Raw genomic sequence first — 27,870 nt, 5'->3', positions numbered from 1 at the left:
GCCGGGCTTTTCGCAATCTTGGCGAATCGATCGGATCAATTTACACGCGTGCGCGCATTTATGGTGTGCTATCGAGTTATCTCGAAGGTAACCTATCGGGAGTAAAGGCACCTCTCCTCGAGACCGGTAAGGAAGCGTCGTCCCGCTCGGTGGAAAGGGATGCCCGGCGCGACGTCTCGAGCAAAGGCAGAAGGCGTTCGCCTGGTTCGCCAGTCTCTCGTCGACTCTCAAGTCAAAACGTTCCGAGGACTTTCGCGTGTGTGTGCTTCGCCTCTTGTGTCGAGTACGATTGCCATAATTCACTTGTGTTCGAACCGGGTGTTTTCCGCGAATTCTGAAAGTACTTCGAGTGTACTTTTTCAGTTTTCTTCAATTCGGCATATACTTCCCTTCACGACTCTTTCGCAAATTCTGCGAAACACAATCCGCAGACTTTAATCGCTTTTCCAATGGACTTTCAGGCCACTGATGCCAAAATATTTATAAATATTTAAATAGTATTTAGCACATTTTAGCACGAATTAGAGCAGAAGTGAGTTTGGCATTTGAAAAGCGTAACGAAAGCTTTCGCGCTACACGGTTCTCATTTGTACGAATCGAAAACATATTCTTCGTGCTCGGTGTAGCGTGGACTCATTTTTTCATGGTTCACCTACAAGTAATCGTTTATAGTGTTCCGTTTTCAAGCGCGAACATGTGCCCCCGTGACTGAGTGCGTATAATCGGTTTGCGAAATTCGAGGACTATAACACGAACCGTAGAGAGACTCGACCACGCAGCAAGAGGAAAATATTTGTATCTCGGAACGGTAAGAAGTATTTAAATTTGAAAATTTGTCAATTTAATTTAATGATAAACTCGCTATTAATATTGTTGCAAACTTACATTTAAGTTTCCCTCTTTCACTGTTCCGCAAACAATACTCGATTTGTTGCACTAAGAAGATCGACGCGGAAAGGTTTCACTAAGCGTATCTCCTGTCGCGGTGTACACAAGAAAATCGCTCTAATGCCGAAGGAAGGCCGATTTTACGGCGCTAATCGAACCAGGTTGATTCGCGAAGCGCCTCGACTCGGAACGTTCATTAGACCGTGGCGCGATGAGGTAACAATTGGTCTTCGTCAATCGCTAAAAAACGAAGCACGATCTCAGTTAATGTCAGCGGTAAATTAGACTGTCTTAAATGGGCTAAACACGTCGTTACCATGCAGATTTCAAAAGCAAATTTTAAATTACGATTCGCTACAAACCAGGTGCAAGCAGCAGTTTCCTATGTATTTCGTGATCGGGTTGCAATCAATTCTTCGTTTAATCGCATGTTATAACGTAACGGCCGTTTAAGGATACAGAGATAAAAAACTATTGTTGGTTCTGTTCCATTACAGACGAGTGCACTTTTACAGAACGTACAGTATTATGTATTCAAATTGAAATTTGTTTACGAGATCTATATTGTACGTAATCTTATATATATTATATGTAGCTTTGATGACACAACATCGATTACAGTAACAATTTCGAAGAATGTAGCAAATTGAAACAAATTTAACATAATATAAAGTATTGGTATCCTGGTAGAGTGCATCGCGGTTTCCCACAGATAAAAAAAGATTCCCTCCCGGATCGAGCGTGTTTCTCGGTTCAAAGAATCTAAAAAAAGTCTTGAAGGGTAAAGGAATTCTCATTTTCTTAATACAATTACCTCTACGATTGTTTAAATGTTTAAATGCTGTTGTGATTGATAGAAACGATCACTAGCTCTCACTGAAATCTCGTAAGCACTGCATCGGAATATTTTCACACGGCTGTATCCAGCTTAAGATGAAATAGAATAAAATTTATATCCGGCGTCGACCTCGAAGACTCACTTTCACTGGTCGCCACCCACAGAAAAATGCAGCAGCTGTTACGCATACGCTGTGATATTTTCTGAACCTCAAGGGTAAAGCGTGCTAAGGGCTCCATAAGAGGCAGCTGCAGGCGTCGCGGATAGACTACACCTGCTTGAAAGTATTTGTCGATTCGTTTAGTCTTTTTCTTTCAAAGATCACGTTTAGGCTTAAAGTTTAGTTGTGTTCAAATAGGACCGCAAAAGGTATCGCTGTTCAAAATTATTCTGGAAATGATGCAATTTGTCGAACTTAACGTTCCTCTCCGAATTTATATATCAAGATTTTTACAAGCGTTAATTAGCGATTACTTAAGAATGTTTTTGGCTACACAATATCAAGTAGAAGTTACCGAAATTTAAAAACTACAGGCTTCATAGATTCTTTTTTTCCCCTAATAAATGACCAAAATTTTTAGTCACTCAAATTTGAGTTCCGCAATCAACTACAGAAAATCGAACAATGAAGAAGAACGTGATTTTTTACATAAAATTCAAGAGCAAACAAAAAATTAAATAACTTTTAAATCAATAAGAGAATCGTGTTCAAATTTGATACAGATATTCAAACATAATAATAGAACACTGTATGAAATTGATATATTTTGAATAATGCTTCGAAATGCATCTTTAAGATGAACTTTCTTATAGTATTGCGTTACGATTTTTCGAGCGACAGCCGGCAAGTGCACGCATACGTCATTCACGGCGGAAAAGAGATAAAAGAGACGACGGGTCTTGCTCATCAGAAAGCACAATTAGCTCATTCATCGTCCGCGTCTCTAGTGTCAGCGTACGCTCGCGTACGTATGAAACGTGTGCATGGCCGACAATCGTGCGCGAGTACGAGCCAGGGTTGGTTTATCGGTGCAGGCGCCAAGTAGTCAGTCACTGTGACTCGCGAGATACATTCTGTTAGCCATGCCGCGGCGTTCAAGAGAGTTTATTATTACACTAACAGCGCGTCTTATACATCGCGTGCATCGTCGAAATACACGTGTAGGTATTCGCGACGGCGGAAGATCGCCGCATAGAAGAGACTGCGGTTCGGTTTTTCTTAGATACATCGTTTGCGGTTTCTGTACTTAACTAAAATAAACACATGCTACAAGGAAATAAAAGAAGACGACCAAGTAATTTGAAAAATGCGCCTCGTACGTCGACACCGCAACGTTCGACACCGCAACGTTGAAATGTTCCTCTTTCGAAACGTGCTACCAAAAATAGAATACCCCGACCAAACAATGAAACGTCCGACGCCGTCGCTACATCTACCTCGGCAATTTCCTCAGTTATTTTTATTTGAGATCATTTTTAGGGTCTAAAAAGGGCGAGTAGCCCGCGGCATTGCATCGAAAACCGGCTTCGGACGCGATCACCGAAAGCAAACTTCATTGCTCCGTGCGGACGCGAGTGTGCGAGAGACTCAATCGCAGCCGCGGGGCTAAATTCCCGAATGCAACGCGTAATTCACTAGGTCGAGGTCGTTACTTAATCGAAATCGATGCACCTTTCAATCGTTTACATTCATTATATTGCCTCTAAAACGAAGCAAAACACTATGCAAATTACGATGCGATCCAATAATAATAATTTACCGCTCTGATATTTTTCGGAACAAATACACAAATGTCAGAATACTTAACGAAACTCTTTCTCGATATATCCGTAACATTTGTTAAAAAAAAAAAAAGATTCAAACAAAGAATAATTAAAATCAATTTTAGGATAATAAAAAATAAAATTCTATTCATAGTTTCTTTAACAAAAATATTACTTTTATACCAACTTCGATAGGATATATCTTTACCAATTAATCGGTTAAATATTAAGCTTCTCCAACTGCGTAGGAGATTATCCAGACCTATGAGAAATCTTAACATATAACTTGACGATGCGTGCATAGTTTCGTACGCGAAGAAGTTAAAAGCGCTGATAAGACTTGGTAAAGCATGCGTTCTTTTGCCATGTGCAACGTGTCTTCCCACCTTACCAATACATTGCGAGCGCGAGAATGGATACGCCTATTACCGCTCGTGAGATTAGAGCAATTTATGGTATCGTCCGAGAGTACCGGCGAATACCGCACTTCCGGTCAAGCATATGTTATAACGATTTCGTTTGGTTATTTTTGTCGCCACTTTATATCTCAAAATAAATCATGATAAAGAGAATGTACGCGAAAAAATAATTCTCAATAATTACCTTGATGAAAATTTTTCTCATATTTCATAATAATTAATAATATTTTAAATTCTAAATTTATAAAGATTTCTAAAATATTCAAAATTTTTTCAAATTTTTCTTTTTTAAAAATTATAGAAATGAGAAATCTCTTTAAAAATATATCAGAATTCACACATGTGATTTCTTGAAAAATATAGATTGTTTTTTATCTTTTCAGGTATAAAACTTTCAGGTATAAAATTCTTTCAGAAATTATAGAATAAAAAATTCTTAGAATCTAACAGAATTGAAAAAATCTAAAAAATATTTCAAAAAAGTGTTTTAATTCAAAACGTTTCAGAAATTTTCTAAAAAAAGTTATAAAATTTATATAGAAATTCTGAAAGCGTATATAAAGAATTCTGAGGAAAATTTTTATTAAAGCAATTAATAATTTTATGGAAAAAATTATCATTGACAAACGGATAATGTTAATAAATTTATTAAAATATTCTTAGAGCTCATAGGTGTAACTAAGGATGACTATAAGTTTAAATGTGTTCCCCGATAAACTCTCCTGCTCACCCACGCTACCGCTGGCACGCCAAGTACGTTAAACGCATTTATTCTACCGATACACGTCGCGGCCATGGCCCGCGCACAGTCCGCTTCTTTCTCTCGCCTCCTCTCTGCTCGCCACAATGCTGTTTTCAGTGGCAGGCCTCAATTTGCCGTAATTATTATGTTTATCTTCCTCATTCACTTAAGTCCGCACACCGACTTCGACAATCCGGTCCTTCGTGTTCGTTGTTCGATGCAGCCGAAACGCCAGGTATTCTCGTGCCTTCTTTCACATGCAATTTGCAGCACAGATATTGACACACTTTTTTTGCTTATTTAGTAGAATTGAAATTCTCCTCTGGCTATAACTGTAATTGTGGAAGATTTATCATTTCTACAGCTTAAAAAATGTAGAAATCTAAAAGACAAACCCCCCCCTCAAAAAAAGAAAAAAAAAACATAACATCGACGGCCAAATCGTTTACATTTATTTTCTACGAATGAAGAGAAATTCTAGTTTCAATATCTATGAGTGAAACGTTCGTCTATGCACGTGCGTAATCAACTACATTCGCGTTCACAGGCGTACGACTCGGCAACACGCGTGGTCGTACGGCCACGCGCCAATCATTATATCCTGGAAGGGGTGGGTCTACTACCGATCCACTGTGTCAAATCCAATTTGCGTGATCCTTTCCCTCGGAAACGACACGAAATCCACGTCACGCCCGGCAATTTGCAACGCTCGGTGCGGCCGTGCCGAGTGCACTTTCGACGAGCGTGAGAAGCGAGTGTCGGAATGTTGCACCTACGAAGAAAATAACACGACTTAGCGCGCTTCTCGATCACCGGCTAGACACAGCGTGTACAGAACACGCATTAACCGTTTTATAAAATCCACCTCGGGCGTTACAACTTTATCCGATCGGCCTGGAAATATTCCTTCCCAGCTTGTGCGATGCAGCGCGCGATGCAGGGACGATGCTCGTGTAACGTCCGGTTCCTTACGTGCGCCACGTAGCCACGCGCCGATCATTACGCTCGCGAGAAGGCGGTAACTACCACCGATCCAGTTTGTCAAATGCAATTTGCGTGATCCTTCCCCGCCACGGAAACGACACGGAATTGACTCGGCAACACGCCCGATAATTTACGCTTTTTGTACGAGAAATTGTATGGGGTTTTGTGGTGCGTGCGATAATGAAAGCAGAAGTACTACGAGAGACCGAGAGACGTACTTCGAAATAGCGTTCGGACGCGAGAGAAATCGTCCGACTTATCTTCCGTAGAGGTGGATGTTTAGATTGGATCGAATTGTATGCAGCGCCTCATGCATTTCTCCAAGTCGAAAAAAAGTTGAGGACTTTTCTTGGTACGACTGGCCCTTGACTTCTCGGTACCACGACGTTGGTGCATTCACCATGTCAGTTCGGTCGAAGCGGAGTTAGCACGAACGGATTGTTTCTGCGGCCGAGCGAAGGCCTTTAGGAAAGTGTAAAGAGCGTCTAAAGGAGGAAAGAGAGAACAAGAAGGACAAGAGGAGAGAGAGAAAGAGAGAAGGAGTGACAAAGTAACTCTGGCGAGCCGGATGAGACGCAAGGAAGAGAGAAAGAACGAGGATGGAGCGAAAGACGAGCGTGGGGAGAAGAAAGGAGGAAGAGATTGGCTAGGAGAGGAGATGGTGAAGGAGAGAAGGACGGTTCAAGGAGTTAAGAAGAAGAAGAAGAAGAAGAAGAAGAAGAAGAAGAAGTTAAGACGGTCCAGCGCAGCATCACCACCGCAGCCGGAGGTGATGACCTGCTCAAGGCCACCCGCTCCCAACCTCTCGGACAGAAGAGGGGAACCACTCTTCTTATTTTTCTATGCTCCCTTTTCTCTCTTTCGGCTTCTTACAGCAGTCGGTCTCTCTCTCTCTCTCTCTCTCTCTCTCTCTCGTTCTTTCTGCTTCCTTCCTTCTGCTTCTCTCTCTTTCACTCGCTCGGTTTCCGTGCATCTGCCTTTCTTAGGCTCGCTGAACTTTGCATGGTCCTTTCTCTTCTTCCTTCGGTATCTATCAAGCCTTTCCCTCCCCCCTCCCCCTTCTTACTGTTCTTTACATATATTTGAATTTGTTTGATAATTTGAAAAATAATTGACTGTTGCGAAAAATATTGCAAAACATGTAAAAATTATATCCAAAGATCGCGCGTTCTTAACTTTAGCTTTTAACAATCAATTGCATCTAAATGCATATTGGACGAAAGGATATCGTCACAAACTTCAGTTCACGCTTTTTCTAATTTCAAATATTTTAATAACATTGCATTTTCAATGCAATGTTTTTATTAAGGAGCTAGTAGCTAATGGTAATGGCGACAATGGCTTTAGAGTAAATCCATATTAGGATGTCAACGAAGACAATTCGAATAAACTCTTGATGCGTCCAGACTCGCGTGAACAGAAGAAAAATCGACCGCAATACAAAAAGTCATAAAACTAGAATCACGCGACTAATCCGCTGCCGCCGCGATAACGTTCATCGGCGAAGAATGCAGTGCATCGTCGACACAATGCAGAAAAAAGTCAAGTTTTCTTTTATTCCCAAACTGTTCAATTTGATCGGCTGCTTTTTGCGAACACTATCATTCAAATGTGCGAATTATAAACCTTGCAACACACGGAAAAAGTGGTTTTTTTTTAAATATCTACAAATTTGGTTAAATACAGATTTAAAAATAATTTTGTTGAATTATCAAAATAATTATGTATGACACTCAAGCTGGTTGTTTGAGTGTCAAAACTTTTTGCAATATTGCGCTCATCGTGTTTAAACATCTTATAATTATTTTAATAATTCAACAAAATTATTTTTAGATCAAGCTAAATTTATAGATATTTTAATAAAATTGTTCTTCCGATGCAAGAATTCTGAATAAAATTTTTTATATTAGTCGTAATAAAATTGATTCAAATACAATTATTATTCTAGTGACAGAACATTATATCGTCGAATCTTCTGAGAAAGCGTTTGATGAATATGTGCTACATAAAAAAAAAAAATATTTCGTAGGGACTCGGCACTTTGGTGCACATGCACAATTCGGTGTATCTGGTGTTTAATAACGCGGGTCAACTAGAGTCAACGGTGCAGCTGTGTCCACTGACGGCAAACTGTTACCTCGATTCATTATCAGTGACCTCTTTATACACGACTCTTGTTTAGGACTCTTCCACGCGGCCCGTTAACTTTTCTTAAGTGAAATGTCATCCATAGAGTAGCTTCATCGACCGCATACTTGCAAACACGTTTGTAAAAGTATATTTCGTATAGATATGATTACACACGTGATTCAAAGATATTATTATGCATTTCAATCTGATCTTTTTCTCTTTACTTATCGCCTTCGGGCAATTGGTTACTTTTGCTATTTCGACAAAATGACAGTGATTTCTCGCACGATCGCAGATATGGCCAGTGCAGAACAAAGTTATATACCCTTTCGTGCACAGACATGCTATTCTTAAAGGTTGATACAGTAATGGTTAGACACCATGTACAATAAATAAAAGTATGTACATTTGTTGCAGCGCGAGATGACGAAGCAGACCGCGTGAACAAGATTGCAGAATATACGGAGGAGAAAAGCAAGAACCCGAACAAAGGTAAAAAAATAGAAATTATTCAAGATTTATGAAATATCTATACTTCTTATTCTATACTACTTCTCTAAATAACGGAGAGTTGCTAAACGCGTAATGTTTTTATTTTTTAATATTTTAGATACTTATTAGTACAATATTTAAAATTTTATCATCAAATTAATTTATCATAAGCCTCTTAGTAACACGCTGCAAAATGTGCACAGTAAATGGCCAGTCGTATGTATGTGTGAATCTCTTTTGAAAGTATCGAATTTATGAATTAAAATAATAAAAGATATTTAGGCGGTACGCATTCAGTAACTCTCTCCTCGAAATAGGCTTAAATGATCAAGGCGCTCAATTTGTTCGCGCGCTCGGCGAACAATAAAGAATTGCAAAAACTCTTTTAAGATCAGCATATTGCTTTCCCGAACGATCTTATCGTAGAGACATTAAGGTATGACTCGGCGATTTTGACAATACTATCGCGTTTACTATTCGCAGTGGGCCATAAATTGTATTCATCGTCGAGTAATGATAATTCCGGGTTATGGCGTCAAAGTCACTCCTTCGTGAAACGAAACGAAAATGTCAGACGGACATACGATGTACGGTCAGTGTACCGGATCGGCTGGATCGATAACAATAGTATTGAGCCGCGTGAATACCTTGCAGTTTACGCCGATCTCTCGTCCTTCGGCGTGGTGAAAGTCCGCAAGAATTCGCCCTCGATCGTGTTGCGAACTTCACATTGAGATCCTCCTGACATGTCACGATCTCGCTCGAAACCAGTAACGCTGGATAACGAACACCTCACATTGCCTTGTAAAATAGCAACGAGCAATGCCGATCATTGCTCATACTAAGGATCGAAGCCACCATTTTTAATTCAAATAAAAGGCTTAGATTAGGTTACCGTAAAAAATCGCTCATTAGCACGACGGTACACATTGAAACGATAATTAGAAAAGAATTTCCCGTAACAGTAGAAATAAAATTAAGGATAAAATTGAGTATAAAAACATGAAATAAATTTTAAAGACAGTTACCTGACATAAAGGCGTGCCTTTTATAATAAAGAACGTACACGAGCATCCATAACGCGCGCGATGATGATAGTGCGGATCAAAGTGCGACAGGAAATTGAGGTGTCTTAATCATCTAGTTTTTTTCCCCGAGGCAAACTTAAAGCCGTTTGTTAGCATACCTGTCGGACTCGCGGAGATAATAACAAATGGCTCTTTCTTCGTCTTTTATCTTGGCGCGCACATAGATACATATCCTCATAGTTTTATCCCGACGTGGTAGTTCCGCGAGTGGATGCAACGAACGGTCGCTATCAGTCTTTTTCCTTTTTTCCGTAAAAAATTAATTGGATAGGATTCTCGCGGAGTGATTCGCTTCCTACTCGTTTTACAGCCCGCTCCCACGAAGGCACGAGCGAAGTCGGCGATGGCGATGGTAAGCGTCATCGGCCTCTCGAAGCACGTACATTGGACCGCCGCGTTTAATGCCAATGTTTCCGCATTCTGGAATCTTATTTCTGAACGGGGAATATTCGCTGTCTAGCCAGTGCAATGGCAAAAATGTGCTGCCGACTGCTCATGCCGTGTCAAATCCTCTCGTGAAACCGCGCGCGAACATCAGCCAGACGCCGCGCCGCGCCATGTCGGGATTTTATGATCCGCATATACTCGAGGGCATACGCTAGGTAGTTGAAGGTTTGTTCGAGAGGATTGCCGATTTTATCGGTAGATAGATATCGTAAATGGAATTAATCGACATTGCGACGCGGCACTTCCGCAATGTAAAATTTTATTCCTGCCCACGAAACATCAGGCCGGCACCTTACGGCGAAAATATAACGTCGAACTCGTTTGGACTCTTTCACCGTTGGCAATTGGAAATTTCACCTTTCAATTCAATAGAAAGAAATGTTTGAAATTCCAAGCAATTTCTCATGCTTTCGATAAAAGGATTAAACGCGTTAGGCCGTTGAGTGTCTCTGTCCCTTCTCACAAAATGTGGGAATTAATCCGCGGCGTTCGGACGACGTTAAATGAATCTCTCTCGCTGTATGACACTTCTCACTTCCGCGCGAGAGTGTCAGAAGTTAAACGGTGATAAACACGATGGACACTGTGCCTGTGTCGGCACGATGTAACGCGATGTCCGCGTCTTATTTAAGGATCTTTTAACCATTCGCGATAGCGCAATACCTTTCCATGACGTATCATGGAAAAGGTAGAAAGGTATAAAAGGTGATGCAACGAGTGAATCAGAGTGTGAGATTATCGAGCGAAACGTTGGATTTCGCAACCAACGAGAATCGGCCGCATCGGCTGTCCCTTTATCCGAGTTCGTCGCCGCGTCGCGTCGCGTCGTTCGGACGACACGACTCAGTACGGATTATCTAATATCTGCACGATCGTTATTACATTGAACCCTGTCAAACATTTCTTTCCGTGTAACTTTGTGAAACGGTCGTTGAGCACGCCGCGGAAACTTGTGCGTACAAAAAATTTAATAGTAAAAACCAGAACGTTACGCGGAATAGTTACAAATTGCAGAGCTGTTATTAATACGAATAATCTTTACGACATAACGATCTAACGAGTATTACGTGACGAAATGTAAGTTAAGAAGGAATACGAAGTCTCTTCTAAATCTCTGCAACTTCAGGTAAATCTTTCAATGATCGATGTATTAAGTTACATTGCTCAATTACAAATAAACGTTAAAAATGATAGCTTGATTCAGATACCGCGGCGATCACAATAATATTTAATCTTTCATTAATAACAAATTAATTTGTCATAAGCGCTTTAGCAACATATTGCAAAAAGTACGATTTAGGCAATCGATTGCTAATTACGTTTCGATATTCACGTAAAAAATGCCTAAAGCACGTGAATATTTAGATATTATAATTCAAAAACAAAGCTTTAATTGCAATTTTGATATTTTTGGCTTTTATCTTGTTTTAAAAAAATAAGTAACATGTAATATTCATCACGTGAAACGTGATGAATGTTACCTGTTATTTATTTTTTCCAACATATGTTTCTTTAAAGAATCAAAGCATCGAATAAAGCGTACGTTGCGCTTTATTCGATACCAATGATTTACTCTCTGCACACGTGGATTTATTGCTTCATATCATTTAGAATATTTAACGACGCGAATGTCATATGATCGTTATATCGATCGAGATAAAAAAAAAAGAAAGACCATTATTAGTCCAGATAAATATAACAATTAATAATCGTCTTCAAGGTTCTACGCGTTCAATACGTTGACGCAACGCGGGCGATTCGGATCTCGGTGCCAAGGACAAGTGGCTTTTAGTGACGGCATTGATTTTGCGGTCTGCCTCTCCTTTCTTTTCCAAAACAGTATTCTGCGAAGAAAGCCGTTCCGCCGCCCATTGCGACAGACATAATCTTCGCTTTCAGAAACTGTATGCACAATGATGTAATTTACAATCGCAATTTACGCATGGTATAACCACTATTATCATACCTGTACAGCATCGTACATGGGCATGCATAATAAGAATTATCTCAGTCACGATAAAGTAAAATTGCATCCTGAATATCGTTCGCTGATCTATATTACTTCTATGTCAAGCATTCTTGGAGTTGTAAAGGCTAATCTACAATACGTGGCTCTTTGCTTCTTCCTTCTACTTTTTGCCTATTGCCTCTAAAGTAATGTTTTATCGAAATTGGTGAGATAAAAGTTGATGTATTCCGAAAGAGACAAGAGACATGTTACAAGAAGCACGATTATCGATAAAATAATGCGCCGAGAGGTAACAAGCAAAAAACACGAAACAAAAAGCAAAGAGCAATTAATTATTGTGGATCAGGCTTTATTCCCTTCTCCAATTTTCGGGATAATAAAAAAACTTTCAAAAATATAGCAAATGAGACGATGAACAGAAAGTTATCGATTTTGTATTGAGGCTTAGATTTACACTTGACTTTTACGCTTATGTTATTCTTCAATTTAATTTCAATCTCCCATTTCTATTGACGAATCATTTAATCGCCCACGGAGCTACGAAGCGACGTAACTCAGTGGCATGACAAAATCGCCGTTCATCTTAAAGCTGATAATATCGCATAGCGGTATATCCAGCTTAACATAGATCTTCCGGTTCGCGTCCTACGACTTTTCTTCGGCGAGCAAACGGTTTCGTTTCGTTGACACATTCCGTAAGATTAATCGACTTACGTAGCAGTTCGGACGACATCCACGAACTAGTACTCGAGACACAGATCTACGCATTCCAAGAGAGCCTGTCGTGTCTAGTGCAGCTAATTTATGGCATATGTGCTTCTGCAGCTATTTCATTATTGCCCCGATAGATTAGAAATGAATCTCGAACAGCCACGAATGTGAAATATTTTAACGAGAAATGACGCGCGCTTGGACGACATCCAACTAGACGTGTGCGATTTACAAAACTGCAATTACAATCTTCTTTAAGAATAGAGCAGTGAATGTGACATATCGCATCGTAATTTTTTATATTATGCTTTATTTTATTTTAATCCCTCAATTTTTATTTATAAGATAAAAAATAATTTATAAGATAAATTTTTATTTTGTATTTTAAATTGTGCGTAATTTTGTATCTTAAATGTAAATTTAAATTATGTATCATTTTACAAAGCAAAGACCATTTTAAATTACGTGTAATTTTATGAAAGAAAAAATTATATCGATTTCTCGCTGTGCGTCGCGTTGGTTGAATTGCTTACATGGCGTACAAAGAATTGCATAAAATATTTTACTATACAAAATATAAAATAAGTGTAATGATACAACACTTGAAATTATTAAATTAAATTAGAGGAAGCAAAAAATGATTACAAATTCGACTTTAAACTGTATTTGCGATTTTAACTCGCATGCAGTATTTTCATTAAAAATTCAATTGCAATTAAAAAAAAATTACGATGTTGACGATAAATCATAAAATCATACATCTCTACGTGGCTCAAAGAAGAAATTAAAGAAAGATACGCGAGTTCTGAAATAATCGAGGAAGAACAAAGTAACGCGCAAATATATGTTGATTTTTCGCATACGGTTTAATGGCTGCAAAGAATGTAATTCCGAGCACAGCAAAGTTAAAAGCGTGGCCGCCGTGGCACACTGAAAACGCGAGACTATCCCTTCTCTCATGAACACGAAAGCGCTTGATGTCGACGCTAACCGCGGAAGCTGGCCTCGACGAGCAATGTCGCCCAGTCTTACGACAGCCTTCTTGCCAGTACGAACGAGAACTTCTGCCGTTGTTTCCTACTACATCTCGACGATACATCAACGTTCTTCTGAGAATCGTTCCGCGCCGACCGAGCTCAAACTCGCGCAAAACGCACAATGAACTTCCTCGACGTGAAAGTTAGCCGTAACCGCGAGTCGAGTTATGTACTCTTCGATGATTAAAATTAATTGTCTGCCAGCTTAGTGCCCGCAAAGTGATCGTAAAACCAAATTGGTCCTCGCGAATTCTGAATTCTGTTGTACGCGCCACATCTAATCAGGTATATTATCCGTTTTTGGCCGATTACTTTCAACTTAATGTATCAATGATTGCTGAACGCACGTTATTCAACTTGAGCCTTCATATATTTTTTTCTAGTCTCGTTACGTCTCCCAACGATTGGTGGAAAAATATTGTTGAGAAAATAATACTCAAGAATAAGAAATGAGATCTTGATTTACATAATTTGTTTAACTGATTATAATGATATGATAATTATAACTTCGCTACAAGTTCGTGATCAAGTATTTGACCAAACGCAGATGGAAATATAATACAACGTTTACATTTGCGATTGTTTTCTATCTTTATCATTTTGACACGACATAAAGAGTAATTTTTATTTCAAAAAATTATTAACCTTTTAATTTACTCAAATCAAATATTATTTTGTTTTATATTTTTATAACTAAACTTTTATAACTGAAAAATTTCTTATAAGCAAGTCCAAAAAATTAAATTTTCAGGAAACAAAAAATTTTTTATCTTCAAATCGTTCATTGTATAAATAAATAATTTTTTTTCTAGACATATAATAGGTATAAAAACAGAATGCATAGCTGTAGGCTATGACTAATATTTTAAGAATCCATTTAAAGAAAAAAAAACCTCTGAATGTGTTTGGTTCTCTTGCGGGAATTTTATATTTATTACCTAAATTCACGCACACTCGGAATGCATTTACGTACATAAGAACACAACACGCGCGGTCTCTGATACCGGTACAAATATGGTGCGATCGTCTGGATGTGCATCGAAAACCATCAAGCAGCGCGAAAGTTGCATCTGTTGCACGTACATACGATCGACGATTAGTTACGTCTGCACTACGCCAGGAATGTTAATCAGGAGTTAGCGCGGCGCGCTTTATTAACCGTGAATTAAAGTTAGAGTTTCGCGGTATGAGATGGCATGCGTAAGCGTTCGGCAATGCGACAGCATACGTGCCGATGATTTGCAATTTACGAGCAGGTGGATATTTTAAAAATTTTACTTGCATACTTCAACACTCGTAGATAGATAAAGAAAATTAAAAATACAATTTTACTTTTCGACACGTTGTTAATATCATAATTCGTCCAATTTAAATATTTCTACTTATTATAGATTAGATAACGCACATGAAAATGTTTTGTCAGTAGACTTGTTTTAAAATGTGGAAATCCTTGAAATCATGTATATTTGACAAGAAATTCGGAATAAATTTTATATTTGGAATAAAATAAAAAATTAAAAGCAAATGTTCGGATTAAAATAACAAATTGGAATAAAATATTTAAAATAAAACAAAAAATTCAAAGTAAATCTTGAAAAAAAAAACAATGAAATTAATAAAGATAGATTTTTTTAAGATTTGCATTTTACATTTGATTGAGAAACTTTTTAAGATTTATTGAATGTTAAAAATCGCAAAATTGTGCGTTTGCAATTCGTCAGACGAAGAGCATAGAAAATCGAAGAGATGATGTCATTTTTTGAAAGATAATACGTTCGCTGCGATGCATAATGTGTTGATATATGCGGGATGAATCATTCAAGTGGTTTACTAGTTGGCTATTTAATAGTGCAAACATTTTTGCCGATGCATTTCCTTCCAGAAAGAATTTTTAAAACAAAACAATAGTACATATTACATTAAAGCAGAAAAATGTTAAAATGAAATTTACAAAGTGTACAGAAGAATTTTTAACTAGTTGACTTTTCTTGTCGGAAATACATAAAAAGGCAAATATAAATTAGCAAAAAAGCGCTAAACAAAGAATAAAATATTTTGAAATCTCTTACGAGAAATCACGTGATATTTGACCAAGTAACGAGGATAGTGCTGTTCAAATTCCATCAACGCATATTCTGTCTCACCTTGAATCCGTTACCTTATCAGCAAACGAAACAGACACTCGATACAAACGATAGTTCGTTAAAATGTATACTGACAACAGCAATCGCATACATTCTATTATTTTTTACTGCACTTGGAAAGAAATTACATGAAAAAATAATACCATGTCCTACTTGAACAAATTTGTATCATTTAAATTTTGTATCTACAAATTAATTTTGATAAAAATATTAAAATATTTCAGTTACCATATTATAATCTAAAAAGTGAAATTTTTATATCAATATCGAAAATGTAATTGAAAATGCTGTTGCAGATACGGTAAATGGTAAGATGGAGAACTGCGGAGGCGGCCAGCGCCTGCCCCCGGACGGGGACGAATTTCCAGCAGCGTACCAAGAATTCAGCAACAGTAGCAACCAGCCACCGTACAGATATATTGCCGCGACAAGGACAGCGACGATAGCCACGAATGGCGGAGGATTGTGCAACGAGAACGAGCCGTTCCGTGCCGGCGAGACTCTTAAAATGCTCGCGAACGACAGCAACGTTGTCGGTTCGAGGAGCATTATTCTACCCGATAGTAAGATGACATTCACAGGCGCTGAAAGCGTGAGGCAGGATATAAAGAAAGTCGCTTTGGCAAATATGGAGAACGTCCGGTCCGAGATGGGCAAAGCTACGTCGACCAATGTAGATAATATGTGTCAAGACACAAAGTCCAGCGAGATTACTAGCGAAGAGAAAAAATCATCTTATCATACTTCGGAAGATATCGCGAAGAAAAACGCTTCCATCGTCACAGGGAGTTCCCTTTACTCTTGTCAGACGACTAACAACAATTTAATGATGAGCGAGAAGAAAATGGAGATCGCTGGATATTATCACAAGGACGTGACGACGATCGAACAAGTGCCAAGCCACGTGGAAAAAGACACGCCTGTTGATACTCCACCGCCTCTACCATTGACAGGTACTCATTACTTGCCTAGCTTCGAATTAAACCTCTCTCCGTCCTCCTTCTCCGAGAAGCAACGTTGATGAAATATATTATTAAATTAGTCCATTCAATATTTCAAGAAGATTTGTCTCTTTTCCGTTCAAAATCACATCGCATTTTTATATCACCTTTATTTCTTTTACGCTTCTATACTTTTGCAAAAAAAAAAAAAAAAAAACAATACGTTGTATTATTATTCACAGGTCCGCCAAAAGTAGAACAAACTGTTTTACATGCGAGAAACGTTCCTACGATAGAATCGCCGCAGAGAAAGTTTTCTCTGAACGGCGATCTCTGGAGGCAAGACGACAAGTCCGAGCGATCTGTTCGAGACAAAATTGCCATGTTTTCGTCCCAAAGCAATCTTGACGCGCCGCTATTTCCCAGCGCCATGACGGCGGCCGCCGTCTCGAACAACGGCAAACGCCTCTCCAAGTACAAGTCCTCCGAAGATGTTTGCTGCGACGACAAGAACAACGGACAGAAGGACCGGCCGTCTTTCTTCGCCGACAGGACGCAGAGTTCTTTCGACCTCACCGATTCGGCCAAAACTGTGACGGGGCATGACTCCGCGAAGAAATATAATCAAAGAACGCCTAGTTTATCTCAGATTGTTCAACCCGTTCTGTTGAGTCCAACTGCGCAAACTACGCGGGTTTCAAAGACGATACCAATCGTTCTGCCGAAAACTACATCAGTGTCCAGTTCATTGTCGACTTCGTACGATAAGCAAAATTTCTCAAATACGACGACGAAAAATTATTGCGCGAATACCGAAAGCGGCAATTTGCAGAATGCCGTGTATTCAAACATTGGAAAAACTGTGGGTTCTTGTAACAATTTTAGCAATTCGCTCAAAACAACGAACACGCCTTCGTTGACGCGAGCTACCAGTTTCTCAGGCCCGACACCTTACACGCAAGATCGAGACTCTCTGACAACTGATTCCATTGGTAACTCACAAATCTCGAGAACAAATTCCTTGGCGTCCACGTTCAAGCGACCAGGAGAAGATGTGAGAAGAAACAGCTTGAATCAACTGATCGAGCAGAGACGAAGATCGATATCGAAGCTACGTGGTCTGGTTATACCGGAAAAAGATACCGTATCGATTGATCAACCTATCATCGATCTACCGGAAATTAAATCACGAGATTCGATATTATTGCATCAGGTAAAATTTGAAACATACTGCAACTTAACATGGGACATTTTCAAACTGAATTCTATACAAGATCTTAATCTTTATTTCGCAAAATAATTTTCGTAAAATTTAACTGTTACTTTGAAAAATTTATTTTTATAAATAATATTTAACTTTTCTTGCTTTGTTTTATACATGCAAAAATATTCCAAATAATGCATTATATGTACGTCTTCTTTTTCAGATACCAAAGGCAAATATTCAGGACAAATGGGGGTCTCAAAGTTCCTTAGCCAGCAACGCCAGCACGGCGAGCCAGCCCTTGAAAGCGACAACGTCCTTCAAAATGCCGGCGCCTCAGATACACTCCAAGTATTCACCGGCTTTTAAGAGAAAGTCTCTCACGGTTTACGGTACTTCAGTGACGACGAGTTCCGCGATAAACGGCAACAGCCCGATCAAGAGTTCTCAATCAACCGCTTTGTCCACGTTTTCGGAGCCACCGAAAAGTCTGGAGAGTATTTGCAGCCCGACGAGAAGCGATTATAGCTTCGAATTCGCTTCGACGACCAGCTCACCAGACGGCTCGCGCACCAGACCGAGAACGATGCAGAGGAAAGCTCGCTTGGACTATGACGATTCCGACAACGATTCAGCCGTGAGCAGCTCTCAAAGCAGCATATCTCGCGGCTTCAGTCCGCCGATGTCTCCGGTACCATCGGAAAGATCCACCATCTCATCAGAGAGATCTTACGTCTCCACGGAATTAAACTGCCAACGTCGACCTTTGATCGCGGATAATTTAAACAGAATCTCAGTCGCACGGGATATTAGAGATCCAATTGCTGCATCCGATAAAGATCAATTTGCCTCTAGGATAGGCGTTCTCGGTGAACGAATGTATCTGGCTGAGAGATCCTCTTCCAGCAGCAGCAGTTCAAATTCTCGCTCACCACAGCCGAACGAGCTTGTTTCGAGGAGTTCGCAGATCCCTCAAAGACAATTGAGGCGATCGAATAGCACCGATACAAATTGCAGCACGTCTTCGACACTCACATCCGGCTCGCAAGCCAGTGCCGAGTCCTTATCCCGAAGAGTGCTGAAGCCGCAAAGCGTCGAGGCGATAAATCGGAAGAATATCCTGGCGAGCGCGAGATGTCGAAGTGGCAGGGATTTGAACGGATCACCGCTAATCCAACGAAAATTCTCGGACGACGAAGATGCCGCGAAAGGAGCCGTCAAGAACGGTGGTGCTATTCATCAGATGAGCAATAACTCGGAAAATGATTCCGCGAGCAAACAAGAGATCAAGATTGCGTACATAGAAGTTGCGGATCCCTTCGCGGAGGATGAAGGGTCGTTTCAAAAGAAGGAGGAGAAGCCTAAATTGCCGCCTAAAATGAGCTTTCCACCACCGGCTGTGCGACCGCCCAAGCCCGAAATATTAGAGCCGTCGAACGATCTTAAAATGTGGGTTCGAGCGGAGGTGAAGACTTTGGCGCGATCAATGGAAGAAAAATCGAACGGTCAATATGACAAAGGTCCATCCGTCGCAGCTCAAAATTTGGAAACAAGAAGTAGTCGTGGCTCCATGTTTAATGAATCTGTTATTATAGCTTCCAATAATGATTTGTCCTCAAAAAATAGGACTACAATAAGCGATACGAAAATCGCCGCGATGGAAATGTCGAAATCGCAAAATAAAGCGAGTTTAACTCCTAGAAAAAGTATGGAAGAGCAAAACGATCTCTTGACAATCTTGACGACAAAGAGCCGCTCTAGATCAGCTATACATGTTGACGAAGGAACTTTCGGCAGATCAAAGAGTCAGATGAGCTTGGAGGATATACTTGGCGCTAAAGCGGATTTGAAATTACTTCGCGCGCAAAATTCCGAGCCAAAAATCGAGAAAAATGGTATGATAACGAGTTCACCCGTAAAATCTGCTTGGGAAATCTCGAAAGAAAATCGATACGGAAGAAGAGGTTCGATTACTTCAAACGAGTCCTGGTCGGAGGACAGGCCCTTCGTCTCAAAAATACCCACCTTGGGGAAAAGTAAAGTCGCCGATAGCGGCGATGAAATGTCGGAAAGCGTCGAAAGAATGAAAAGCGTGACGACGTCGAAAATTCCGACATCTCGTGGGCTAAATCGACGTAGCGCCAGCGTGACGGATATGAAGAAAGCCCTGGAGAAGGTCGACACGAGTCCCGTGCACAGCCAGTTACAACAGAGCATCAGTAACACTCACAATCGATTTCCAAGTCTAGACAGCAGCGTGGACGAGAACGTCGGGACGGAAATGGATTCTGATAGATGCTACGGTAGTATTAGTTCATTGGCTAGTAGCACCAGTTTGATCTCGCAACAGGAATTGGCGCAACTCGTCGAGGAAGCGAGCTTGGAGGAGGCACGTGGAGCGCATGACGTCATAGTCGTTTTGCTCCATAAGGAGAACCCGACCGGCAGCGTTGGCATCACTTTGGCCGGCGGCGCGGACTGCGAAGTGAAAGAGATCACGGTTCACAGAGTGCTGACACACTCTATCGCGGACAAAGATGGTCGGGTGCAGAGGGGTGATAGGATCCTCAGCATAAACGGTCGGAGCACGCGAGGTCTCACGCACAGGGAGAGCATGGCGGTGCTGAAGCAGCCAAGATCCGAGGTCGTATTGGTCGTGTCGAGGGTCAGAATGGAGGAGGGCTGTAAACTGAGGTCGCGAACCGCGAGTGTCGAAACCATCGTCGAAGGTAACGAAAAATTGCGTTACTCGCGTGAGAACTCTCACGATCCATTTTAACGATAGGTAACGGAATTCAGTGTAAACAAGAGAACTCGTATCGCACAGGGTTAGAGACGAATGGAAACGTGGAGAACACAGCGTGGGGACCACCATCGACCGTGGCAGTTTACAAAGATGGAGCTGGTCTAGGATTTAGCCTGGAAGGCGGCAGAGATAGTCCCCTCGGGGATAGACCTCTAATCATCAAGAAGATATTCACCGGTAAATTATATAGTATATTTGCAATTATATAGTATATTTGTAGTACCATGTTAAAGGATATGCTGATAATAATCGGTCGGCAATCGTTATAATGAAATGACAAAGATAAGATATTAAAAATTGTATAACATTTCCATAACACGTAATATCGCTAATATTATAATGTTGCAGAAATATTATAAATTACAATAAAATATTATTGCAATATCATACAAATATCATAAAAAGGCAAAGTCGATAGAAGAACGGATAGAAGAAGTGTTTTATTTCTCGTAATTAAAATAAGATACTTTTTTTATTTCAATTTTATTTTTTACGACAGGAGGTGCTGCCGAGAAAACGGGTGCCTTAAAAGCCGGGGACCAATTGCTCGAAGTAAACGGTAACGACGTAACGCGAATGTCGAGGATAGAAGCGTGGTCTTTGATGAAGAAGCTACACGACGGTGAAGTGAATCTCCTAGTCAGGCATCCTGCCACTAAATCCTCGTGAAGAATACGAAATCCCGATCGTATATCGTATGATGTAAACGGAACGTAGAAATGTGCCAAGCAAACGACTGGTTAATTTTTCGATCGATATTTGTTATGTAGGCACAGTACTAGGAAAAATAATTAGTTGAAATAGTAATAGAAATATTCATTTAAAGAATGTATATAATCTATAAAAAAACTGTTTAAAATAAGTATTTTGTGTAATAAATATAAACAAACAAATAGTATTTAACATTTGTATATACATTTAGTTGATATAAGATATTTATTTTACATTTCGATATGTCATGAATAAATAAGTAGCTTTTTCTATTTTCTATTATTTAATTACTGTATATATTTTCTATTTCTTAAGAATACAAAATAGAAAAGAGTAAGATTAAAATAGAAAACAGCATATATTTCATGTATAAATGTAACTCATTTTTCTTAACAAGTAGCTAGTGAATGATGAATGATAAGTAAATTTATTTTAAAACGTGTGAAATATGCGCTGTTTGTTTTATTTTAATATTTTTTATTTTGTACTCTTAAGAAATAGAAAATAGTAAATAAATAATAGAAAATAGGGAAAACTTATTTATCCATGACATATTTTTGAAATGTAAAACAAATATCTTATGTCAAGTAAATGCGTACATAAATGGTAAATTTTTGCCTTTTTGTATTTATTGTACAAAAGACTCATTTCAAATAGTATTTTTTCACATAAATACAACCTTTAAATAAATATTTCTATTGAATCTATTTCAATTTTTCTTCAGTACTGCATAGGCATAGTGGTTAACAAAGTATGTTATTAATTTGTTTTGTTCAAGAGAGATTTTAGATACGAATCGATGTTATACGCGAGAGGCTTTTTCTTTCGTGCTTGTAAATTTAAATGACACCACTGTTTAAATTGTTTCATCAAAGTCAAAAGCTCAATTTCGCCGATTTATGAAAAGAAATGAGCTTTGCTTTTTCTGGAAGCGTCTGAGTAAATCAATAACTATCATCCATTCGCTGCTCTAGCAATCACATAATCGTCTATTATAAATTTAATGAAAAATTTGTTAATTAACAAAAAAATAAGAGAAATTGGCAAGTCCATGTGATTTGCTAATTCATTTTGCAATCGTCTTCTGATCAGATCAGAACCTTCCTCATAGATCAAATATGAGAATATATTTTATGCATCTTGTGCATAAAATAGTGTGTGCTTTTTGAATATGTAAATAGTGGTACAATGCAATAATTTCAACATTTTCACCGTAACAGAATCAGTACCGCGAAAAAAGATTTAACGACAGTAAACTTTCAATCTGAATCGACAATATAAAATGCAATATCGTATGCAACGATTAGATGTAGAATAATATTTTTGTTTTGTAAATTTCATCAAAAAAAAGAGCAGCGTTATACAATCTTAACACAGTACAAGTTTCGACAACAAAATATATATGGAAATTTTAATATATGCCATAGCAAGTGAATCGTAATGCTGCTGGAGTAAAGTAGATATGTCAATTAATTAAAGCAATACATTGTTGATACGAATCGCTCGTACGACATTAATTCCATAGTGCCGGCCGTGCAGTAATAGTTCGAATTAAGGATTTGCGACAAGCAAAGTAGCTGAGTAGATAGTTATAATATGAGCCTGATTGTAGATCGCCTATTTCTAATCGATTTTATCGTAGCCACCCCGTCGCCTTATTATAGTGGTTCCTGTTACGTTAGGTACGAACGATAGACTATTTTCATACAAAGTGGTGATCAAAATTGACGCACCGTTAGCAACAAGAGAGAAAGTAACGCGAGAGATCGTTTCAGTTGCCTAAGGATGACTTCGATTAAATGTTAATTTAATCAGTGATTAACACGGTTGATAGAATTGCTTGCAGTAACACAAATTCTAACAATAAAAATCGTTATCCCTAATCGAATTTTGCCATGTATTAAACAAAAAAATCTACTATTCTATCCATGTTAACAAAATGGTATAGATACTGCTTAATAAATTAATCGCTGATTATCTAGCAGACTAGTCGAAGTCACTCTTGACGCAATAAAACCATGTAAAACAGATTTGTGCTAAAAAGTAGTCTTCAAGAAATTTGGACATTATTTCAGGCTAATTACATAGTGCATTTTTCAAAAATATTCAAGTCAATTTAACGCTAATGCAGTTTATTAATAAAAAATAAAATTAAATCAATAGTTTGTATATATAAATATTATTATTATACAAATAAATCCGTAAAATAAATAGTAATAAAATATAAATTTTTTTGTAATTAGCCTGAACGTTCAGCGGATCAATCACCAGTGTCCAAATTTTTATTTGAGAACTCTACTAAACAGAGTTTGAAAGACAATTTTAATGTCATTTTGCGTATTCGTAATAATCAATAAATTTTAAATTTGCTCACGCGGCATATGTAAAAAGCAGAACGCTGTTTCGTTCGGTGTGTCGAGATCATAGACACAGTAAAAATATAATTAATTAAAATAGGAAGATATCTGTTCCCAATCTGTGTAAGAATTGACCGAGCGTGTCTAAATTCAAATAATGGAAGTAGAAAAAAACGATAAACAGTTGCCGTATTTCTCTCTCTCTCTCTCTCTCTCTCTCTCTGATTTACGCGAGTGTTTCTTTTTTCTCTTTTTTTATTATTAACTATCTATACGTCTTTTTCCAATTCAGATTTCGCGTATTACGTGTTCGATCTCTTTTTCTATGGTCTATGATCGAGATATCATCGGCGAGAAATTATTTCGTGACGCTTTGCGCGATTAGTCGTTTCGCCGGCGTAATAAAGATACAGCAAGACGTAAAATAATTATTTCAGATAAGGGGTGAAGCGAAGGAAAGGAAGATGGCGGAACGGTCGCGTTAAAACGGTCGCCGAGGGAACTCTGGCTATAGCCCAGCAAAGCTAAATAACGTCTTAATAGCGTCTTAATGATGTCCCTAACATCAATAAGACGTCATTGAAACGTTATTTGATTGTGCTAGAAGTAACACAATATCGATGTTACGTTAATGTTGGTGTTTATTAATCGAGTTCTCTCGCTAACGCGCTCCATCGTCTCGCGCGCCATTTCCCGTTCATCCTTCTCTCCGTGCCTTTGTTACACCCTTGCATTAAAGAACATAGCGGGATAAAGTGTACGACTCACCGATCTCGATAAGGAGCACCAGGAAGCATGTAGGAGAGCTCGGGATGAGGGAATGAGATCGTCATCTAAGTGGAAAAACGGCACTTGCCGAAAACGCGCGCTCACCTTCCCATGGCCGGCGTCGAAATGAACGAGGCACGCGTCCAGTGTGAAGTACATCGTAGATCGATCCATCGATCGATTCAAGGTGAAACTGCTGCGAGTCGCCAACGCGCCAATCTATATTTAATTTGAATGTTACATTGAGATGTTCAATTGTTAGAGCGAGATTTTCTACCGCCTCTCACATCTTATAATTTTTGAAATAGCGTTCTGTCTACCTACCTTATGTACCTTCTTGTATCCGCGTGTAGCTATAAATTTCGAACAACAATAAAACGCGAACTGATCGATCATTAGCTTAACCTCAATTGAAATCATCGGAATGTGCCGAATTATAAGAGAAAAGTGTCATACATAACAGAATATTAATATAAAAAAATATATCGGAATATATTTAAATGTAACGCGAAGCGTTTCGGGATTTGCATTTAATTAAAATTTTGTGCTGTGATATGTATGAGTGACACGATTAGCCTAAAACAAGCAACTATTGATTGAGATAATAATTAATATTATTACGTATTTTAATTCAATGTAAATTCGTTATATATGTAAAGCACTGAATTGTTCGTTTTTTTTTATTGTTTAATGTTATAAATGCTCCTTTTATTGCGTACTTCCTATAAAAAGCGTTGCAAACAGGGACACTTTATAATATAACTTTTATTAAAGATATAAAATCTCTTGATACCAAGAAAAAAAGTTAAAATTATTAAGATAAATTATATAGAAAAATCCAATTTCAACGCAATTTTTTCATTGAAAAAGATTGTGAGATAAAAGATTTCTTGAGTTATATTAGAAAATTGTTCCCATCCCTTTGTTCGCTTAATATATTTATTAAATATTATAGTTGTACATTGAAAATAACAGCGAATTGTATATAACAATGATTAATACCAATAAAATTTCTTTGGAATACGATCTTCTTCAATGCCCATTTGTTCCATAATGTCCATCTCGAAAGTTTTCAATGCTGGCTGTAAATAGAAAAAATGCATGCTATTTTTTATTTTCTATTCTATTTCTATTATAAAACTTATATTTATATAAAATTTAAATTGTAGTGCAACTTTCATTTCGTTTTATATTTAAAACATTTTCATATAACATATGATTGATACTATAGATGAAAATTAATAAATCCGAGATATTTTATATTTTACATACTTCATAAGTTATTTTTTCCATGTCAGCTTTACTTGTATCTTTTGCATGATCTTGATATAATCGAGGGAGTGAGTAATCAATCGTTTCCTGAATTGAGACCGGAATAGGAATTATTCTACCAGTTCTCACGGATACGCGTACATGTTGACCATCTTCCGTGTATCGCCATTCTATTGGAGTTCCTTGCCTGCAACGATTCAATATGTATTGAGATATAGTGCTTGTTCTTTACAATGTTCTTCGCAAAATAAATTCTTCAGATACTCACATATCTGAAGGATCAACCAATTGCACTTGCGACGTTACTAATAGTGGTTGTTCTTGCTGAATATATAAACCAGGAAATTTTTTAGTCTTCATATTGGCTACCAGCTTTGTGTTAAGCCCTTCAACAATTACCCAATTTCTTTCCTGATAAATCTCTTTTACAAGCCCTTGCTTTCCTTTATCTTTTCCTACTAAAACCTCTACCTAGATAAAAAATATAAATCTATGAATAATATGAATAATATTTATATATTAAAATAGTACTGATATATCTCTTTACTTTTTATATGAAAAACTGGAGTAATAAATTGACATACCCTATCACCTCTGAAAAAACTCCAATTTTTAATAGGTTCGACATGAACAAACTGATGAGATACCCGAGGTGCATTGTCACGATGAAATTCATTAGTCCATGGACGATGTATAGAAAAATGAAATCGTTTTCTTTCAATTGTGCGTGGGAGATAATTTGGTTTACGAGGTGTCTTCCAATAAACCTTTTTATATTAACAAATAATAAATATTAAAATTAATAAATGATAAGATAAACTGTTAATAGAAAGCCATTAGAACAACTTTGATCAAGTTTTAGATAATTGAATCAATGATTAATTCAATTAACAGCATGTCATTTCAAGTAAAATTTCTAACTACATAATTTATCATTCTCAATCTAATTTTTTGCCCATATGTTTAATAATAAAAAGTTTGTAATTTTATCTACATTGATAAAATAATAAAAGTATTGCCTAATAAGTTAAATTTCTGAATCAATTTTTACTTTATAAGTATAGAAAACAAATTCCATGATTTTTACATATATTTTAATATCTTTAAAAAGTATTTGTATGGTTATTTTAAAAAAATTACAAATAAATGTTATAACTAAGTACAATGCTCTTAGTTTTTCCAAGAAATTTACAGGACAAAATTGTCGAATTGTATGAGAGTGTTAAATTATACTTCACTACATTTTTTTTCAAAAAAGTACATTTGTTCTACAAGTTTGAAAACATGTTTATGTATTTTTAGAAATTTTCTTCCTTAAATAGATGAAAAAGTAATCAGAATCGAGATACTTATGATTAAACCAATAAGATACATTTTTCATATTGCGCTATAAAGATTAATCAGAAATCTCTTAAAATATTGTAAGCACAACATAGATTGTTTTTTTTTAAATTTAACAATGTGTAAAGTGAAATAATTTGATAAATATACAAACCTGTGCCATAGCTCGGTTTATATACCTATCCGGTAGATTTGAAAATTTTTTTGACCATTCTCCCACACCGCGTTTCAACAAACTGAGCGTTAGTTTCATATTTACTTCTTCGAACTGCACCAAAATTATTTTTACACTTAAATGTTATAATTTTCTTGCGTTTTTTATCAAATACCGCGCAAATGTACAACTTCTGCGTGTTTGGTTATGTCAAAGAATGATCATTCTCTAGAAGAGAAGAAAACGCCTGAGAATGCCCATGTTCATGATTTTAGCTGATACGATTTTTCGAGACGCCATACGCCATCTCGATGTCACTACGATGCCAATGTATATACATACAGTCGGTCAAAATGCTCGAAAAGCACATCAATCGCGTCTGTTGGCACACCTGGCGAAGGGATAAGTGCCGAGCGCGCGTACACGAACTTTAAATTTTTCCTATCCTAACGGCTTATGCGCGATTTATTGAGTCGTAATTTATGCGAGCGCAATCAGGACGAGACACAAATACTGAAATGTGGGGGCGAATAAACAGTAGATACTCGTACAAATAAATTGACTCACCGTTCACTGATCGCTCCGTCCAGCTCCGTCTCGTAGTCTCAGCCGCCGCTTTCGAAGATCCAAGATCCTCCTCCTCTCGATTCATACTTGGCACAA

At 37.9% G+C, this 27,870-nt stretch overlaps 2 protein-coding genes across 5 annotated transcripts in view; one reads left to right on the top strand and one right to left on the bottom strand.

Moving 5' to 3' along the window:
• Positions 1-21,343, top strand: part of LOC105195115 (uncharacterized threonine-rich GPI-anchored glycoprotein PJ4664.02) — a 40,647-nt gene extending 19,304 nt beyond the window's left edge. For 2 of the 4 annotated variants that reach the window (XM_039449892.1, XM_039449891.1), the window contains exons 6-11: positions 8,183-8,257; positions 15,950-16,606; positions 16,837-17,807; positions 18,022-20,527; positions 20,584-20,781; positions 21,104-21,343. In XM_039449892.1, the coding sequence (XP_039305826.1) occupies positions 8,183-8,257; positions 15,950-16,606; positions 16,837-17,807; positions 18,022-20,527; positions 20,584-20,781; positions 21,104-21,273 (4,577 nt within the window). In that variant the 3' untranslated portion in view covers positions 21,274-21,343. The remainder of the gene's footprint in view (positions 1-8,182; positions 8,258-15,949; positions 16,607-16,836; positions 17,808-18,021; positions 20,528-20,583; positions 20,782-21,103) is intronic. The other 2 variants (XM_039449893.1, XM_026133592.2) reach the window with 1 other exon arrangement.
• A 3,771-nt stretch (positions 21,344-25,114) lies between these two features.
• Positions 25,115-27,490, bottom strand: LOC105195117 (probable 39S ribosomal protein L24, mitochondrial). Its single transcript, XM_011160364.3, has 5 exons — positions 27,208-27,490; positions 26,297-26,479; positions 25,981-26,183; positions 25,713-25,899; positions 25,115-25,522 (listed from the first exon to the last, which is right to left on the bottom strand). The coding sequence occupies exons 1-5, from the start codon at positions 27,304-27,306 to the stop codon at positions 25,436-25,438; spliced, it is 759 nt and encodes a 252-aa protein (XP_011158666.2). The 5' UTR covers positions 27,307-27,490; the 3' UTR covers positions 25,115-25,435.
• Positions 27,491-27,870: the final 380 nt, after the last annotated feature.

This window comes from Solenopsis invicta, chromosome 5 (genome assembly GCF_016802725.1).
Source record: "Solenopsis invicta isolate M01_SB chromosome 5, UNIL_Sinv_3.0, whole genome shotgun sequence".
In the NCBI taxonomy this organism is placed as follows: domain Eukaryota; kingdom Metazoa; phylum Arthropoda; class Insecta; order Hymenoptera; family Formicidae; genus Solenopsis; species Solenopsis invicta.
Note: the sequence above shows the minus strand (reverse complement) of the source record. Positions and strands in the feature narration are given on the sequence as shown.